The sequence below is a fragment of the Fukomys damarensis genome, unplaced genomic scaffold (genome assembly GCF_012274545.1).
Source record: "Fukomys damarensis isolate Sample0158 unplaced genomic scaffold, DMR_v1.0_HiC HiC_scaffold_17, whole genome shotgun sequence".
In the NCBI taxonomy this organism is placed as follows: domain Eukaryota; kingdom Metazoa; phylum Chordata; class Mammalia; order Rodentia; family Bathyergidae; genus Fukomys; species Fukomys damarensis.
The window spans coordinates 61,257,271-61,277,668 of NW_022900929.1; the positions used below are offsets into that span (position 1 = coordinate 61,257,271).

Sequence of the window (20,398 nt, forward strand, 5' to 3'; positions counted from 1 at the left end):
AACACGGTTTTGTAATACTTCAGTTGATCCTAATTTTTTTTTTTTTTTTTTTTAGTAGAGGATCAAACTCAGTACCTTGCACTTCAAGGCAGGCACAATGCCACTGAGCTAAATCCCCAGCCCCAGTAGATCTTAATTCTAAAGTACCTCATTTTGAGCATGACTGGCAACACTTACGGACTTCCTGAAAATAAATACTGAACTAATTTTTACATGTAAGAATGATCCCAAGGGAATTTAGGTGGTAGCATCTTTAAAATTCTTTTCCCCTTCTTCCTCTATCTTTAATTTTCTTTCATTTGAAAAATAATGTTTAGATGTTTTCCGGTTGACAGGTATAAATTATCTCAGCTTGGTGAAATAATAAGAAGCAGAAAAGACTGATCTATTCCACATCATCATATGGCAAACCAAGTATGCTCAAGCCTTTTGAATTCATAACCTCTCCTAACAGTATCCAGTCCACAAAGCAGAAGCTGGCTAAAGACAAATGAACTAAATGAAAATATCATCATTTGAAAAGCAAACTACACTATATCATTAAGTATATACAGGTAGTGAATTTCATATTAAAGGAAAATACTTGATTTTTTCTCAAAGGAATGAGGTAAATTTTTCTCTTTTTTTTTTTTTTTTTTTCCTTTTTTTTGGTGTTGAGACAGGGTCTCATTATGACATAGGTCTGCCTTGAACTCACTATACAGCTCAGGCTGGTTTTGAACTTGTGATCCTCCTGCCTTAGCCCCTCAAGTTCTAATAAAATATTTTCAACAGTGTCTTAGGAGTATTAGTTTTTGAGACAGGGTTTCACTGTTTCCCAGGCTGGTCTTGAACTCCTCAGCTCATGTGATCCTCTGCCTCAGCCTTCCAAGTAGCTGGAACTAAAGGTCTGCACCAATGTGCCTAGCTGGAATACATTTTTTTTTTTTTTAAGACAATCTTGCTATGTAGTCCAGGCTGGCCTCAAACTGGTGGGGATCCTCCTGCCTCAGCCTCCAGAGTGCTGGGATTATAGGCATGCACCACCATGTCTGGTGCTCTCACTGTTCTTATCAATGAATATTCTAGCAAATAAACTGGGTCTCTGTTCACTTTCTAGACACAGATGTCACCCAACATAGGAACCCAGCTTGGTAGCAAGACCTACAATAGATCTGACATGTAAATGAAATCTTTGACAAACCCAGCTTACTTCCTGGCAATGGTCGTCACTCGGATGCGTCTCTGCCCACTGGAATGCTGATACTGGGTCACAAACTGGACTGCACCACGTCCCCCTTGAGGAATTGGAGCATTGTGCTGTGTAAAAACAAAGGAATAAGAACTAAACAAAACTCTATTGTGCTACTGTCCTATAATCATGGACTACATATTTTCTAGCATGAATAGACTTACTCTAAAATTTAAAGTCTCTCATCAAAGAAAAACCCAAGGTCAGACAATTTCACTGTTAAATTCTATCAAATATTTAAATAAGTAATATAGGTATGCTCAAATTATTTTTAAAAATTGAAGAGGGAATTCTTCCAAAATCATTCAGACCAACATTATACCTTGATATGAAACCCAAACAAGGACAAAAAAAAAAAACAGAAAACTACAAACCAATATCCCTGATGAACACAGATGCAAAAGTCCTCAACAAAATATGAACAACCCAAATTCAACAGCACCTTAAAAAGACTTGGGTAGGGGTTCCAGGGATCAAACTCGGGACCTATGCTTGCGAGGCAGGTGGCGGCACCAATGAGCGAAAATGCCCAGTCCCTTTAAAAAGATTATTTAACAGGACCAAGTGGGGTCCTTCCCAGAAACGCATGGATTGGCATAAGCAAATGAATACAAATAAAAAGCACATAAGCAAATGAATAAAAATTATAAACATCAACAGAACATAGTACAAAGTCATATGTCAATGAATGCAGAAAAGGCATTTGATAGAATTCTACATCCTTTTATGATAAAAGGGCTGCACCAATTAAATACAGAAGTAACCTCAACATAATAAAGGCCATACACAAACACCCTACAGTTAACATTACACTGAATGGGGAAAAGCTGAAAGCTTTCTTGTGATGGGGAATAAGATAGGTGCTCATTTTCACCACTTTTATTCAACATAATACTAGAAGTCCTGGCTAGAGGCATCAGGCAAGAGAAAGAAATACATTGTCACTATTTGCAAATGACATGATCTTTCCCCTACATAGAAAACTCCAAACAAAAGCTATTAGAACCGACAAAGAAATTCAATAATATTGTAGGATACAAAACCAACATAAAAAGCTGAGAATGTAGCTCAATGATAGATAACTTGCCTAGCATGTGCAAGGTCCTGTGTTCTATTCCCAGCACCTCAAAAAAGAAAAAATCCAACAAACAAAAAAATCAGGCCAGGTGAGGCGGTGCATGCCTATAACCCCAGCACTCAGGAGGCTGAGGCAGTATGATTATCACAAGTTCAAGGCCAGCCTGGGCTACACAGTAAACTACATAGGAAGACCCTGTCCAACAAAACAAAAACAAAACAAAAAATCAGTAGCATTGCTATACATGAAAAGCAAATTATGCAAAATAAGAACCAAAGGTTGGGTTGTAGCGCAGTCATGGAGTGCTTGCCCAGCATAAGCAAGCCTTTGGATTCAATCCCTAGAAGCATCAAAAACAGAAAAATAGAAATCAGGAAGGCAATCCCATTTACAATAGCTACAAACAAAGTACCTATGAGTAAGTTTAAAGAGATGACAAATCTCTACAATGGGAATTATAAAACACTGATTAAAAAAACAAAACAAATGTGTTCGCAGATTAGAGCAATCAGTATTGCTGGAAAGTCCACATTACCCAAAGCAATCTACAGATTTATTGCAATCCCTATCAAAACACACATTCCTCAGAGAACTAGAAAAAACAATCCTAAAATTCAAATGAAATATGCATGGTCTTGTTTACCTTTTTAATATTTATATAATGGAAGTCATACCTGATTAACAACCTCAAAATATATGGCTAGGGTTGTAGTAGGACTGAGTCCACATATCTTCCACTGACAAGTGCCACCTGTTCCAATCTCCTGTAAGATAAAATACAGTGTATGTTTCAAAACCAAAGCACTTCATTATTAGTATAATAGCTATTAAGGAGGAAAAAAAAAAAAAAACCTTCCAGTAAGAGAAAGCACTTTTCCGATTTCAAACCAATTCAATGAAAAGCTTAAAATTCCTTAAAGTCATATGGTATATCATGAAATAAAATTATACAATTTTTCCTAACAAGATTTTAAGATAAAACAAAATTTTGTTAAATAAATTAAAAGGTACTGATACTACATCTTCATATTATAGTCTTTAAAAGCGTATGCCATTCTATTACTAATAAAATGAATAATTCAATTAAGGTTCAAAAAAAGCATATGCCATTTAATGCAGTGTTCACAACAACATTATTACAGCGAAGGGAGGTGTACAGGATTGATCCCAGGGAAGCACTCTCCTACTGCACTACATCACCAGCCTTATTTTATTTTTTGAGAGTCTTGCTAAGTCGCCTGGGCTGGCTTCAGATTTGTGATTGCTCCTGCCTGGCTCCTGAGTAGCGGGGATTAAAGGTGTGTGCCATCATACCCAGCTTCTAACTTTATCTCTCTATCCAAGTATTTGATCTGTGTAAAGAGATATTGCTTTAATATATAATATATGCATATATGAACAGGTCCTCTGGATCAGAATTATCACAGCTATTCCTAGAAATATTAAATATAGATCTTCACCATGCAAACCGCTTAAAATCAACATTGTAACTTTGTCATTTTTGGAGCTGATTATCCACCTTGTGTCATGTGCCCACTGTCCTCTCTACAGAGACATGATTCTACATTTCTGGAGTGCATTCCACCTCTACAAATGGGATAAAGTGGAAGAAAGGAATTGAAACTTAAACATGGCTAATTTGGTTATTCTGTTGGACATTCTGGTAACAAAAATCCATTTGGAAGTTTGACTTTCAGAAGTCTCCAAATCTCCAAATTATAAAAATGTTTTAAGGCATACTGGGGCAAGGAATAGCGTAGGCATAAAAAATAGATGACTCAGAATAATACAAAAGTTTTCATTTAGGAGCCGGTAAGAAAAGATCAACCACAAAGAGAATTATACCAATGAAGCTAAACCACATGAAAGAGCCCATACAATTATGTGAACAGAAGGTCTCTGTTGGTGCTGTCCTGAGAATTAACTGTATTTTCTTTCTAGAATAAGAATGACTTACATTTTCAGACACACAGGGTCCTTTAGAATTGAGAGACACACAAGGTCCAATAGCCCCTGAAATTTTTATCTCCCTTGAGGTCTGAAAAATAAAAATATAGCATATTTGGTTTCTTCAGAGGTCAGTTCAAATGTTCAACTTTAAGTATTTAAGGGTATAAGATATTATTCCATATTTGAAACTCAATAGCCAAGAAAATATAGTAACATTTAAAAGTAATTATTCAGTGACTATTTCTATGCTGATAACTCCAAAATTTAAAATCTAGCCCTAATTTAATTTTAATCTTCTAGTTCCATCAGCCCATAGAAGGTCTCCACTTGGAAATCCTACCCTGAATTCAAACTCATACCATACTCAAAAATCACACACCTTAATGAAAAACCTGAGCCATCATTTTCTATTTTTCCTCCCACAGATAAATCTTTCTTCAAAACTGGTCTCTATCCAGTTCCTACTGCCCCCAAAATTGAAGCTATCACATTAGCGTCTATCTAAAATACTTAGAAGCCTACTTTTCATTTTCTTATTTGAGATTATTTTTCCTGGCATACCCTGAATACCATTTTCAGATGAATCTTATCTAACACATGCTTATTTGTTAACCCTACACTGACTTTTGCAGACATACTCATCTCCAAACTACATTAGCCCTATTTCTCTTATTTTCCAATGTAAACCATGCACTCTCACTGGGCATTCAAATATTTTGATTCTCACCTCTCTGCCTTTCCTCTGGGATAAATTGTGTCCTACATACCCCTTGTTTTTCTTCCCTATACTTTTACAGAACTTTTATTATTAAAAGACATGGTTGAAAAATATTGTGAATAACTTTTGAAAATGTATTACAGTAACAGACATACTGTCATGAATCATCTTCAAAATACTGCCCCTCTCCACTTTCAACACACTTGTCCCATCATTCTTGCCACTTTCTGAAGCCATTCTGGAAGTCTTCTTTCATGAGTGTCTTTAGTTACACTGTCATGGCTGACTTATTGTCCAAAACTGACTCAAAACATTTACTTTCAGTCATTTTGACTTTGGGGAAAAGACAGAAATCACATGGTGCTAGAGCCAGTGAAGTAGGTGGATGAAGACATATAGTAATGTTTTCACAAGCCTGCCTTTACTTTGGATGGCAGTAGGCAGCAGTATGTTTTGATCACACCTCATGTAAGAACTGCTTCAGAAGGGCCAGGGATTTAGCTCAGGGGCTCCACTGCCTGCCTTGCAAGTGCAAGGACCAGTTAGATTCCTAGTACCAGGGAGTGGCGGGGGACCTGCTTCAGAAAGTGGCATGAATGAAATAAACATTTTCAATGTGATGGACAGTATTTTCAGAAAGATTAATTGCAACGTATCTTTTACTGTAATTTTTATTTAAACATACTGTATTTTTAATCAGCCTTTGTATTTATTATTGTTTCACTCTGTCACATGTAAGTTTTGTCTAACAAGACTAAGATTCTCTGTAACAAGACCTCTACCCTATATTTGCCTTGACATCTCTGTAATTTCCTAGCACGATGATGGGTACATAGCAAGTATCCAATAAAATAACATGATTAATATGAAGTACTTAATGCAAATTCAAAATCAGTGTGCTTGTAATGCACAGGTGCCTAACACCAAAGCCTACGGCTTTTTAAAATCCAAATCTGAAATGAATGATAGTGTTGTAAAATAACAACTAAGCACAAAACTTTCTTATGTCATTTCAATCATGAAAGTTTCCTCCTAATGACACAGAATACTTTCCTCTTGTTAGATAATTTCTGCCATTAAAATAATCTAGTACAAAAATAAAACATTAACACTAAAAAGATAAAACACAAAAAAATTAAACCTAATATACATAGTTAAAAGAAATTTTACCTATAAAATTCTATTTTTCTAAGTTATTCAGAAATAATCAAATAAAGTCTCACTGTACATTTAATGAAAGACCTTTTTGCTGAACAAATTTCTAACATAAAGTTTCAGTATAAAATAACCACTATTTTTAAAGCATATATTGGATTTGAAGTATAATATTTCAAAATTATTTACAAATTTATCTCCTGACAAACATATCCCACATAAGTCAAGTTTCTTACCTTTATTTCTAATGTCCCGCCAAAGCCCATTTTAAATTGTCCTTGCATATCTTTGGTGAAGACTCTTTGAAAAGTTTGTTTGAATAAGGAAGTGTTGAAAGAATCACCCATTACCATGTATCCTCTGCATAGGAAGAACAAAACACACCGTATAAGATATATGACAATTGCCTAGTTCATGTGTTAGCAGAAAAACAAATCACTTCCCCAGATACCAACAAATTTTTTTCTCTTAAAATACAAATTTTAAATACATATTAAGATACATATTTCCCAAAATATTATATATTATTATTAATTTTTTTAAATATCCTCATCTTACAAATAATCTCAATTCTGAAGACATATAAATGCCCCTAATACTAGCATTTGGTCTCGGTAATTTTAAATTCTGCTTAGATACTAATATACCCACACACCATAAAATTCAAAAGATACAAAAGGCAATATGGTGATAAATGTGTCTCTACTGCTTCTGCCTCCTGGTTTCCTGCTCCTGCCTCCCAATTCTCCCATTTTACAGTAGTCATTTTCATTCTTAAAAACCTGGTGGCCACACCTGTATATCTAGTACTCTGAGGCTGAGGCAGCAAGGTTGCTGTGAGCTCAAGACCAGCTTAGGCTATATAGTGAGTTTAAGATCAGCCTGAAATTCGTAGCAAAACCCTGCCTCAAACCCCTCCCAAAAAAGTGTATGTGTGGGCAGTATATGTGTGTGTCACATCCAGTGCATGAGAACAAAGGGGTATTAAGGGACATCTTGACTTCCTGCACTTATACAATGTCTACATTTCTTTCAGTAGGCATATACTTGCCTTTTTAATTTAAAAAAATGTTTTAAAAGCCACTAACTTCCAAATTAAAACTATTCTGAGATATCATTTAGTCTCTAACAGATCAGCACAAGTCACAGCTTCACAATGCATTTCATTGCTAAAGCTCTGAAAAACGGACACCCTCGTCTGTTGCTAGAGGAATGCATGAATAGTGCAACCCTACTGCAGAGGAAACTAAAAATATCAAAATTACACACTCATTTTCTTTACAATCCAGCCACCTCACTATCAGGAATCTATGTCCCAAATTACTAAAGATATTATCTCACAAAGATTCCACACTGGAAAAACAAAAACAAAAAGCAAAATAAATGCATAAAGTTATTCAATGAAGCACTATTTGTAATAACAAAAAAATTGAAAACATCCCAAATGACCATCTCTTAGAGGATAAAATATGTATGGTACATCCACATAATGGAGTGGTAAGACTGCTGCAGACATATTTCCAGGATAAAGTGAAAAACACAAGTGGGAAAAGACATGTAGAGTATTTCACTGTTTATATAAAAAGGATATACACATAAATATTTACACAAAAATGCTCATACTTTTTTAATGTTTAAGAACTTTTTAAATAATAATAAAAGATACAATAAAACAACATAAAAGGCCAGACACTGAAGCACATACCCATCATCCTTCCTAGTCAGGAGGCTAGGACAGCAAGTTTAGGCTGATTTGGGCAACTTAGAGAAACCCTCTCTCTAAAGTAAAAAAATAATAATAATAAATAAAAAGGGTCAGGGTTACTGTAGCTCAGTATTCCTTGGGTCAAGTTCCCAGTACAATACACAGAAAAAAAGGACACAAACAAAAATTAAAATAGGCAGGGCCGGGGATTGGCTCAGTGGTTCCATTGCCTGCCTCACAAGCACAAGGGCCTGAGTTCAATCCCTGGTAAGAAAAAAAAAATTAAAATAGAAGAACAAAAGTTGATGTGGAGTAATTCATAGTAATTTTACTTTGGATGCTAATAAAAGTTGCAAAATGTCATCTCAGGTGCTTTTATAGATTTTATCCTTGTAAATTTTGCTTTCTGTTATAAAAATCTAGTTGTACTTTGTATACTGACTTAGATCCAGAAACCTTGATAGGTTCCCATATTAATTCTAATAGTTTGTAGATTCAGATTTTTCTACATTTACGTACATATCATCTATCACAATTTATGTTACACTATAATCAACAACATATCAAATGCTCAGAACCAGAAGAGCCAAAGAAATCCTGAGCAAAAAGAGCAAAGCAATAGGCATTATATTTTTGGATTTCAAATTATACTACAAAGCTACAGTACTAAAAACAGCATGGTACTGGCACAAAAATAGACATTTTGACCAGTGAGAAAGAATTCTGGATGCAGGAACAACCCCAGGCACACTTGGCTGAGTTTTGATAAAGGGGTCACAAACATACACTGGAGAAAAAGCCTCTTTTAAAAAAAGCAAAAGAAAGAATCTAGGTACCTTATCTTTCACCCTGTACTAAAATCAGATCAAAATGGATCAATGATCTAAATACAAAAACAGAAGCATTGAGTCTCCTAGAAATAGATAAAACTCTAAAAGTCACAGGCATAGGAAAAGACTTTCTGAACAGAGCCCAACTGCACAAGTAGTAATATCATGAACCAAATGATATATCAAATTAAAAAGCTTCTACACAGCAAAGGAAACCAACCTACAGAATAGTAAAAAATTTTGCTACTCCTCAGACAGAGAACTAACATCTAAAATATATAAAGAACTCAAGAGCCGGGGATGTAGTTCAGTGGTGCTACCACCTGCCTTGCAAGCACAAGGTCCTGAGTTCAATCCCCAGTACCAAAAAAAAAAAAAGATAGCCCCCTCAAAATAAAAGACCTAATCAAAAAACAGGCAACTGAAATTATTAGACACTTCTCAAAAGAAGTACACTTGAGTTCTCCTCAGCCTTAAGGATAAATTTGAATCATCTGTAGGAAAATAGATCCACCTTGAAACCATAATGCTAAGTGAAATAAATCAGACACAGGGTTATAAATCACATATTTTCTCTTATATGAGGACCCCAGATTATAAAAAAACTTAAAGAGAAAAATAAAAGTGAGGTGAGAAGAAACAGAGGGATTGACTTTGTGGGAAAAAAGGCAGCTCTCAAGAAGGGAAGGCAGGGAGGAGAGTGGGGAGTAAAGCTTAGCAAGACTCCATATGTATCCAGTATGACCAACTCCCCAAAATGAATGTAATCATTATGGGCTGCAAACAGATACTGCTAACAAACTGTTTAAATGTTTAACATCATTAGTCTTCAGAGAAAAGCAAATCATATCCTCAACAAAATACTACTTCATACCTACAAGTATAGCTATTATAATAGACAGACAATAACAAGTGTTGGTAAGAGTGTGGGAACCGGAATCCCCACACTTGGGTAGTGGGGATGTAAAGTGATGCAGTAACTTTGGAAAAAAAGTTTCAAAGTACTTCAAAATGATTTTTTGTTTCTTTTGGTTTGTTTTGGCTTAGTTTGGAGCTTTCTTGGGTTGTTTTGGCTTTTTGAGACAAAATCTCACTACATATTCTAGGCTGGCCTTGAATTCACTAGGTATCCCATGCTGGCCTTGAACTTAGGTGATCTTCCTGCCTCAGCCTCCCAAATGCTGGAATTACAGGTGCCTGCCAGTATACCCAGCTCTACTTCAAAATGTTAAGCACAGATTATCACAGGACCCAACAACTCCATTTCTAGGTATATACCTAAGAAAAATACAAACATAATGTCTACATAAAACCTTACACATATATTCAAAGTAGCATTATTCAAAATAGCCAAAAAGTGGTAATGAAATGTTCATTAGTTAATGGATTAAATGTGATGTATCCATATAATGGAATAGTATTAAATAATAAGTTGAACCCATGTTTCACTTTTTATTCAGCAATAAAAGAAATGAAGTAATGGTACATCCTAAAGATGAACCCTAAAAACATCATGATGAGTAAAACAAGTCAATATAGTATTGCTCCATTTATTTAAAAAATCCAAAATAAGTATTATAGGTTGCCTAGGGTTGAGAGAGTAAGGGAAAGAGGAAGGGAGAAATAGTTACTACTAATGGGTAGAGTTTCTCTCTAGGCTAATAAAAATGTTTTAGTTATATTTCAGTGGTTTTCAGGCAAAGAATAATACACTACACACCATCACACTGAACATTTTAAATAGGTAAATTTTATGATGTATGAATTCACATATCAAAACTACCGTTGCTAACAGGCTGGGGGTATAGCTGAGCGGCAGACCATTGGCCTAGCATGTGCAGGCCCTGGGTTCAATCCCAAGAACCACACACACAAAAAGATGCTCTTAAATAATAAAATGAAACCATGGCTTCAGAATATCAAAATCAGCTTTATAAGAACTTTTGCCTTTGTAATTCAATATTCTGAAATAATATTTAAAGAGAATTTTACAGAAGAAACATCAAAACTGCTAACAGATATTCCCCTGACAGGGTAAGATGATGTTATTTTTGTACCTAAATTGTCATTATTGGTTTGTATTTGTAAACTGCCATTATTAGTTTATAATTGCAAAAACTGTAAAAAAGTTAAATACGTACCCAGTAAGGTTGGGACAGCATTTCATCTCCAGGAGACCTGTCTGATCTAATGCACAGGCATAGATGTCAATAACATGGCCAGTGGTAGCAGCCCGATTCGCCAATGCTTCAAAATGCTATAAAAGATTTTAAAAATTAAAATAAAAGCTTAATCATTGCATAAATCAGATCTAATTTAAGACTAAAAAGTAATTCATAATTTAAATATGATTTGCTCTTAATTTGCTATGTCTTATAAAAATGATACAGTAAGAAGGCCAAGGATTTAGCTCAGTGGCACCACGCTTGCCTTACAAGCACAAGGTCCTGAATTACACTATCAATACCAAAAAAAAAAGATACGGTAACTTCTACAAACGTGTCATTTTCCTACACTTTTACTTAAAAGCCATTATTTCTGAATGAACCTCTAAGTGACAGAAAATTTAAATAGCACAGTGAATATCTTGCTTTTCAAATATAAACACAGAAGAGCAACACAGAACTCTTTTCCTGGCTAAGTCCATATTTAAGTAACAAAAATATCCAAAAACAGACACTGCCAAAAGCATTAAGATAAGCATATGTAAAACACTGTTTTGTAGCTCTAACCAAGAAAAATCCCAAGCATTAAGAGGAAATTAACCAGAAGAAAAAAAATATTCACTGTGACAAAAATTATCTGTCATTAATTACTTTTTTTTCTAGCGGTACTGGAGACTGGACCCAGGCACTTATACATGTTAGAAAATTGCTCTATCCCTAAGCTACAGCCCCAGTCCTTTTTTGCTATTTTTATTTTTATACAGGTTCTCACTAAGCTGCCCACACTGGCATGCCTCAGCCTCCTGAATAGCTGTGATTACAGGCATGCATCATCATGCCTAGTTTTTTTTTTTAAACAACTACTACTGAAAAATTATAATACAAGGTAAAGGAAAAAAAAGAATAGAAGGAAAAAATGGAAACAAAGTTTTTGTAAATAAAGAAGGGAAGACAGATTGAAGGGAGGGGAGTGGAATGGGAATAAAAGAAGAATCAAGATATATTATGCATAGTTACAGAACCAATTTTCTGAACTTTAAGCATTCATTGAGCTGCCAATTTTGATTTCATCTTGCTCTTTACCCTAGATGACTTTTTCTTTCTTTTTTCTTTTTATTGGAGGAGAGGGAAAAAGGAGCAATACTGTGTTTGAAAATTATACTCTGTGGCTTTCCTATATATATTAACCACTTAAATGTTATTATCTTGCTTCAGTTTTATCATGATTATGAGGCATCAATGCAACTACAGCTATTTTCTCATTTAAAAAAAAGATATATTATGCAAAGGTACAAACTCCCTATGATGAATGTGATTATTATATATATCAAAAGTGTACCAATAAAATTAATTTTTAAAAATTATAATACAGTACAACCAAGCTAAAATTGTGAACTCTTTAAAAGAGTATTTTTAACAGGAACATTTTAAGCAGAACCAATATAAAGAGACATCATTAGTGAAATTTACTGCACAAGCCCCCCAAAAGTAGTTAGATGACAGAAAATAACTTATAAGAAAATGATGGACTGCTCAAACTATGAACAATAGGCATACATCTAGGGGAAACAGTAGAGGATGCCTCATGAGAAAACAAGAAAAACTATTCCTGATGAGAGAGATATTTTGTGAATATTTTAAAAGGCACGGGGCCAGGGATTTAGCTCAGTGATTCTGCCACCTACCTTGCAAGCACAAGGTCCTGAGTTCAATCCCTGGTACCAAAAAAGTAAATAAATAAAAGGCACAGAAAGTTTCTCTGGAGGAATCTTTAAAGATATAACTATTGGAATCTAATAATTAAGTTTTTAAATATTTCAAACCAAAAAAGTTTGACAACTTGAAAAAGAAATATTTCCCCAATACTGAATAGCAATTATAGTACCATACTTCATGATTATCAGTGGGCAGAAAAACAGTTTACACTCTTCTTTAAACAAATGAATACCTGCTTTCCAGTATGGTAAAAGGGTTGAAAAATTAAAATTACCTTAGTTCCCTTTTTTACGTATTTGGTACTGTCCTTTTCAATGTCATGCCATGATCTTATAGGTATCTTCAGTTCATCTCCAACCACCATGCCAGGTCCCTGGGTGGCAGGGCCGCCAATGAACATCATGATACGAGCACCAGTGTTGGGAAAAGTGCACTATTGGAAAAAAGAAATGTATCACAAGAATTTAAAGGAAAACAAAAGACATATGGTTATATCTTTCTGGTAGATTATTTCTAGAAAAGAGGAAAGCATATATTTCTAAGCAATAAAATAATCAAACATTTAAAATGATGTTTAGAAATCTGTTTTTTTGTTGTTGTCTTGTTTTGGTTTGGGTTTTTTTTTGTACCAGGGATCAAACTCAAGACCTTGCACTTGCAAGGCAGGCATCGGCAGCACTGAGCTAAATCCCCAGCCCTAAAATGATGTTTAAAACAAGGTGTCTACACAACTTTAAAATCCTAAATAGAACTGCATACCTGATTTTTAAATAATCTATAAACCTAATCCCTACAAACAAGAACCTTTCTCTAGCCTAACTAGTTCTAAATAGAGAGGAGAGGGGGGAAAAGGCATCTTCTCTTTATAGTTATTGTTTTCCTCTTTTTTTTTTTCTTTTTTGTGGGACATTGCTGAGAAGCAAACTAAGGACCTCATGCATGCTAGCTAGCAACTGCTCTACCACCAACATATATCCCCATCCATTTATTGTTTTCTCTCTATGTTTAAAGTGTCACCACGATATATACATTGAAGTTCACCAGTTGAGTACTCCAATCTACTTCTCCTTCCTCCCATGATGCCAGTGAAATGAAAGAAAAGGTATCATTTAAAAAATAAATAAAGAAATAAAGCCCTGGTGACTAACTCCAAGACTGTGGATTTTGTGGCCTGGCTGCAACCAGACACCAACTTCAAGGCCATTCTGTGTTTGGTTTCCCCTTGGCACCAGTTAGCAGAGGCACCAGCCAACTGACCATCCTGATGATGGACAAGGCCATCTCCCTGAGACAGAAGGTAAGCCGCAGGGAATCAGCAGCTCAAGGGAGAAATAATGGATCTGGCCTTCAGGGCACTGGTCCCAAGAGAAGTCCATGGCAGTTATAAACTACAAAAACAGCTTGGTGTTTTATTCCAAAAGTGACTCCCCTTCATGAGAGGCACGAGTTGAAGAAAACACAGTGCAATACTGCCATATTACCAGAGAGGGTTTAAGGCTAAGGGAGGCCAGAGGGGTCAAGAGTAAGCCACAGAACAACTACAACCAAGGTTTCCAGTGTTACCTTTGACAGTGACTGGGTGAGACAGAGCCACAGAGGACAGCTGTGAAGAAGGTGCAGGCTGCACAGACACACAAGAAATTTAGGTCAGGTGGAGGACACTGACCCAGCCTCTGTGGTAAGAAACCAGGCCTGAGAGGTGCCTGGATCTAAATTGCTGGTATCAGATCCAATAGTCTGTTTGAACACCCAGCCCCCTGCCGCCTACACCCAACCAACCAACCAATGCTCTGAGTGCCTTCCCCACCTACCAAGTGAGCAAGCACACAACTCGGCTAGGACAGTTGCCACTGCCTGCAGTGTACAGACAGAGGGCCCTCTGAAGCAAGGGGGCACTTCATGAGCTCACAAACTGTAAAGCTAGGTAGAGAAAAGCATGACTTGCTGGGTTCCAAGACTGCAGATTCTAGAAAAAAACCACTCATTCAAAAATACAGGAGAATTTTTTTTTACTTAAATTTTTTCTTTCTTTTTCCATCATTGGTTTTTAAGGTTGGAGGGGTCTTTTTCTCCTTTTTGTCTTTTTCTTGTTTTTCTTTCTTTTCTTTTCTCCTTTTAATTCCTTTTTCCTTCTTTTTTTCTTTGTTTTGCTGTTTTCTTTCTCTTGTTTGTTCTTTTGTTACATTTATGTCACTAGCTTTCTTTTACTCTTGAATAGGAGCCTTTACCTCATTTTTCTCATTTGCTTTTCATTTTCCATTGATTAATTTTTCAAATTCTACTTTTTTCACTCTCCAGTTCCCACCCTCTTTGTCATTACTAATATAACCATTAAGTTTTATGAATATTTACATAGGTAACCCTATGGTATTACTATTGTATACAGTTCTATTGTTAGTGGAGGTATAGTTGCCTTTAGTAGCTATTTACTGTATGTCAATTTTTCTGTTTTGTTTTGCTTCATTTTTTGAGACAGGGTCTTCCTATGTAGTTCCGATTAGCCTTGAACTCACTATGTAACCCAGGCTGGCCTCAATCTCACAGTGATCCTCTTGCTTCAGCCTCTTAAGGGCAGGGATTTATAGGCATGCACTACCATGCCTGGCTATATATCAATTTTTTTATTTCTTTTAGTACACTATAATTATAGATCTCTTTTCTATAATTAAAGGTGTTATAATACTGATTTACAGGTTGTGTCAATATCCAATGTGTATTGAACACTTAGTATTGCTGCTTGTATTGCTACTGCCAAGGTGGCATAGTTGTTGCTATTATGGGCTTTTTCTGTAGACTAATATCTGGATTTCCTTTTGTAATTAATAATACTGCTACCTATTCCTAAATTGGGTGATGGGCCAAATCCTCTGTTACCTATGCTCCCAAATAGAATGAGGTGATAGGATCTTGGGACAGAAGAAAGGCTCATAGTTAGCCATGCCCAGAGTGCATCACTAAAAAGCAGACACTAAAGAGGTCTCCATACTAGTGGCAGTCTTTCACTATAATCAAGGAACAGACCTCACACAAAAAAACAAACACAATAGAAACATAAGAGGACATAACACCAAAATGTTTCCAACAACTGCCAAGTCCCCCAAAGCTGATACATGAGGTATCAAGGAGGAAGAAATCAAAACACACACAGCCAAATTATTCAAAAAGCTAACAGAAGGAATAAAAAAAAAGGACCAATGGGGCCAGGGATTTAGCTCAGTGGTTCTACTGCCTGCCTCAAAAGCACAAGGTTCCAAGTTCGATCCCCGGTACCAAAAAAAAAGGACCAATGAAGTACTCAGCAAGCTCAAAGAAGAAACAGGAAATGGGCTTATTAAAATAATCATCAAAGGCCAGGGATTTAGCTCAGTGGTTCTGCCGCCTGCCTCACAAGCTCAAGGACCCAAGTTAGATCCCTGGTACCAAAAAAAAAAAAAAAAAAATTCATCAAGTTTACAGAAGACACTAATAAAAAGCTAGCTAAGCTAAACAAAACTATACAAAACATGAATGACCATCTGACCATCTTAGGAAAGAATTAAGAGTCCATGAAAAGGTTGCAAACAGATAATACTATTCACAATAGCATTAAAAAATATTAAATACTTAATATTTAACTTAATCAAGGAACTGAAAGACCTCTGCAATGCTGAAAAATACAATACCTTGAAAAAGGAGATGGAAGAGGACATCAGAAAATGGAAAAATAGCCAGGCGTGGTGGCACATGCCTGTAATCCCAGCACTGAGGAGGCTGAGGCAGGAGGATCGCTGTGAGTTCAAGACCAGCCTGAGCTACATAGTGAGTTCCAGGTCAGTCTCTATAGTGAGACCCTATCTCAAAAAGAAGCCAAAACAAAAAAAAAAAATGGAAAAATATCCCCTGTTCCTGGACAGGCAGAACTAGTTTTGTCAAAATGGGCATACTTCCAAACTGATAGAGAGGTTTAATGCAATCCCAAGCAAAATACCAACAGCATTTCTCACAGAATATATAGAGAAATAACCCTAACATTCATATGGAAGCCAGGGGAGAGGACACACGCCTATAATCCAAGCACTTGAGAGGCTGACACAGGAGGATCGCTGTGAGTTTGAGGCCAGCCTGGGCTACACAGTGAGCTCGAGGACAGCCTGAACTACATAGCAAGACCCTGTCTAAAACTCCCCTCAAAAAATGTTTTAAATAAAAGAAAATTCACATGGAACCAGAAGACTCCTCAAAGAGCAAAAGCAATCCTGTGTAACAAAAGCAGGGCTAGAAATGTAGCTCAGTGGCTCCACCAGAATCTCACATACAAAGTTATATTACAAAACTACACTGTTAAAAACAGAATGGTATTGGAGAAAACCAGACATGTGGATCAATGGAACAGAAAAACAGACTAAAGGATGCAGAAACAACCCAAGGCACATTCAGCTATCTGATCTTTGACAAAGAGGCCAAAAGCACAGGAGGAAATATAGTGGTATTTTGGTTCTCGAACACTTTTGCTCGCAATCTGGTTCATAAATAGAAACATTTGGCAAAATTTTGTTTTTGTTTGCGGACTCAGCAATGGGTAACCAACAAGACTGAGGCCACCTTTTTTGCACAAACACAAGCATGGCCATTTTCCCCAGAACTTTGGAACAAGTTCATGAACGCAGTTAAGTTCAGTGTCACAGTATAGCTTCTTTATTTAATAAGTGATGCTTGCAATACTGGCTGTGCACATGTAGAAGATCTAATCTAGACCCATATATTCCACTATGTACTAAAGTAAAATCAAAATGGATCAAAGATCCAAATGCTAAAACAGAAACATTTAATCTCCTAGAAGATAAAATGGGTAAAATTCTTGGAGACACAGATGTATGCAAGGACTTTCTGAACAGAACCAACACAAGAAACACATCAAGAAACACACCACAATGCCGGAAATTTTGCTCAGTGGTTCTGCTGCCTGCCTCACAAGCACAAGGTCCTGAGTTTGATCTCCAGTACCAAAAAAAAAAAAAAAAAAATAAACAACACCACAAGAAATGACATTACGAATCAATAAATGGGATCCTATCTAATTAAAAAGCTTCTGCACCGGGCCAGGGATTTAGCTCACTGGTTCGGTGGCCTGCCTTCCAAGCGCAAGGACCCGAGTTCAATCCCTGGTACCCCCTCAAAAAAAAGCTTCTGCACCATAAAGGAAACAACCAACCAACAAAGTGAAAAGACATGCTGCAGACTGGGAAAATATTTTTTTGTCAGTTATTGCTCAGAAAATAAATATCTAGAATATACAAATAATCAAAAAAATTAGACCTCCCTAAAATAAAAGACCCAATCAAAAAATGGGCAATTGAAATGAACAGACATTTCTCAGAAAAAGAAGCACAAAATGGCCAATAAATACATTTTCTTAAATGTTCAACATCTCTGACCATTAGAGAAATGCAAATTAAAACAACAAGATACCACCTTACTCCACAAAGACTCATCATCAAGAAAGCAGGTAACAACAAATGCTAGTGAGGGTGGAAAAGGTGGAAAAGGAAACCTTCTACATTGCTGGTGGGAATGTAAACTAGTGCAACCACTATAGAAGTAAGAATAGAGATTCCTCAAAAAACTAAAATTAGAAATTCCACTCAACCCAGCTATTTCCCTGATGTGTATCTTCCCAAAAGAGTCACAGACACCATACTACAATGACACATGCACACCTATGTTTACAGTAGCAAAATTCATGAGAGCTAACTCTTGAAAGCAGCCTGTACGTCTATCAGTAGATGAATGGGTAAAGAAAATGTGGAATTTATATTTATGTGGTAGGGTATTACTCTACCATTAAGAGGGATAAGCTTGTGTCATTTGTAGGAAAATCGATGCACCTTGAGACCATAATGTTACGTGAAATAAATCAGATACACAATCTTAAATACTGAAGGTTTCCCTTGCAAGAAACCCAAAATTATATGCACCAAATAAAAAATAGTTAACAGGAAGTAGGGCAATAGATCTTTAGGAAATAGCAAGGCAAGAGATGAAGGGAAGACAGAAAGAGTAGGAAATGGGATGAGAAAAGAAATGAGATATGTTATGTACATGTACCAACTCCCCAGAAGGAACATGATCATTAGGTACTACATACATGTACCAATAAAAATAAAAATTGAAGTGGTTCCACCACCTTCCTCACAAGCGCAAGGTCTCGAGTTCGATCCCCAGTACCAAAAATAAATAAAAATTGAAAAAAGTAAATAAAATTGAAAGATTAGAAAGTATGCTATCAGTAGACCACAAATTTTGAGAAATTCAAACAAAAGACCATACTGGATAAGCAAAAAAAAATCAGAAATAAATATTATTAATATATATGTTATATAAATCCCAGAAATCAAAAGTAAGTTAGATCTTCTCAGGGAAATATACATGAAAAGCTCCAAATAGAATTTATTTTAAAAGACATAAACAGAAAAGCAGAAATGAGCCAAGGAAGACAGAGTGCATATCTGTACTCTAGGTACAAGCACTAATGACAGATCCTGCCATCAGATCCTGATCTGTGGAAAGTACGACATGTGCCTGGAGAAGGTTTTTAGCACAGAAACTGGATAAACTGGGAGATACAGAAGATACATTTATAACAGATCTCACAACAAGCATGACAACTGTGATGATTTATATCAAGATGCCCCCCAAAATCCTGATGGGGTCACAGGCACAAACCTTTGGAAGGTGACTGCATTACAAGGACATTATAGCTGATTTGCTATTAGCAGGTTGGGTCTGGCTGAAAGATGCGGTCACCATGGGTGTGACCCAGAAGACGGTATTTCCCTTCCAGCTCTTCCCCTGACTCTGCTTCAGGGATCTCAGGAGGGGAGCAGCTTTTCTTCGCCAGGCCCTTCTACCATGCTACTTCTGCCCTGAAGCCAGGTGACTATGGACTGAAACCTCTACAAAATGTGAGCCAAAATAAACCTCTCCTCTTCTAAATTGTGGGTGTCAGGCACAGTGTCCTAGAGAAAAAGAAAGTGACTAAGAAACGTGGAAACTCCCAAGAGTGTCTGGAATGAAAAGCATTGAAAATTAAAAAACCACAGATGGACTGAAGACTGAAAAACCACATCTGAAGACTGGGTTAGAGATAAATAAAATAAAATTGAGGAAATACCCCAGGAACAGGAGCAAAAAAGAAAACTATAAAGAAGAAAAAAGGGATATATAAAGATATGGAAGTCCAGCTGAATATAGAACTAAAAAGACAAAAAAAAAGTGAAGTTGGAGAATTACAGAAGTCTTCAGATAGAAAGAGCTTACCGAAAACCAAACTAATGAAAAATAACCAAACCTGAACACAGCCTAGAGAAATTTCTGAACTCTAAAATTATAAAAAGAACAATCTAAAAACATCCAACAGGAAAAACAAGTTTCCTAAAAAAATAGAACAAGTCTACATCAAATTACCACCAATGAACTGTATTTTAGAATACTAGAGAGAAGGGGCTCTAATTTCTAAATAAAGATTATTTTGAGCCTAGACTCCAGAGCCACCCAACCACAAATAAAGTGAGAAGAAAAAATTAGAAACAGTTCTGGGTTTATAAGAATTCAGAAAATAGGGGTCTGGTGATTTAGCTCAGCGGTTCGGTGGCCTGCCTTGCAAGTGCAAGGACCCGAGTTCAATCCCTGGTACCAAAAAAAAAGAATTCAGAAAATTTACAAAAAAGGGCAACTAAGCACAATCGAAAGGAAATGAGCAATTCTAGAAAAACACTTGAAAGGGTATCTTAAACCTTGATATGAAGATTCTCTAGTAGCAGAAAAGTTGCAATGACAAAGGATTATATTTTCTTTTCTATATATATATATAA

The 20,398-nt window shown here is 36.1% G+C and overlaps 1 protein-coding gene across 1 annotated transcript in view; it reads right to left on the bottom strand.

The window, feature by feature from the left end:
- Nucleotides 1–20,398, bottom strand: part of Sec23a (Sec23 homolog A, COPII coat complex component) — a 55,419-nt gene that overhangs the window by 20,818 nt on the left and 14,203 nt on the right. Inside the window, exons 7-12 of the mRNA XM_010632646.3 lie at nucleotides 12,823–12,981; nucleotides 10,809–10,924; nucleotides 6,369–6,492; nucleotides 4,267–4,347; nucleotides 2,984–3,073; nucleotides 1,193–1,299 (exon numbers count right to left, since the gene is read on the bottom strand). Coding sequence (XP_010630948.1) covers nucleotides 1,193–1,299; nucleotides 2,984–3,073; nucleotides 4,267–4,347; nucleotides 6,369–6,492; nucleotides 10,809–10,924; nucleotides 12,823–12,981 — 677 coding nt within the window. The remainder of the gene's footprint in view (nucleotides 1–1,192; nucleotides 1,300–2,983; nucleotides 3,074–4,266; nucleotides 4,348–6,368; nucleotides 6,493–10,808; nucleotides 10,925–12,822; nucleotides 12,982–20,398) is intronic.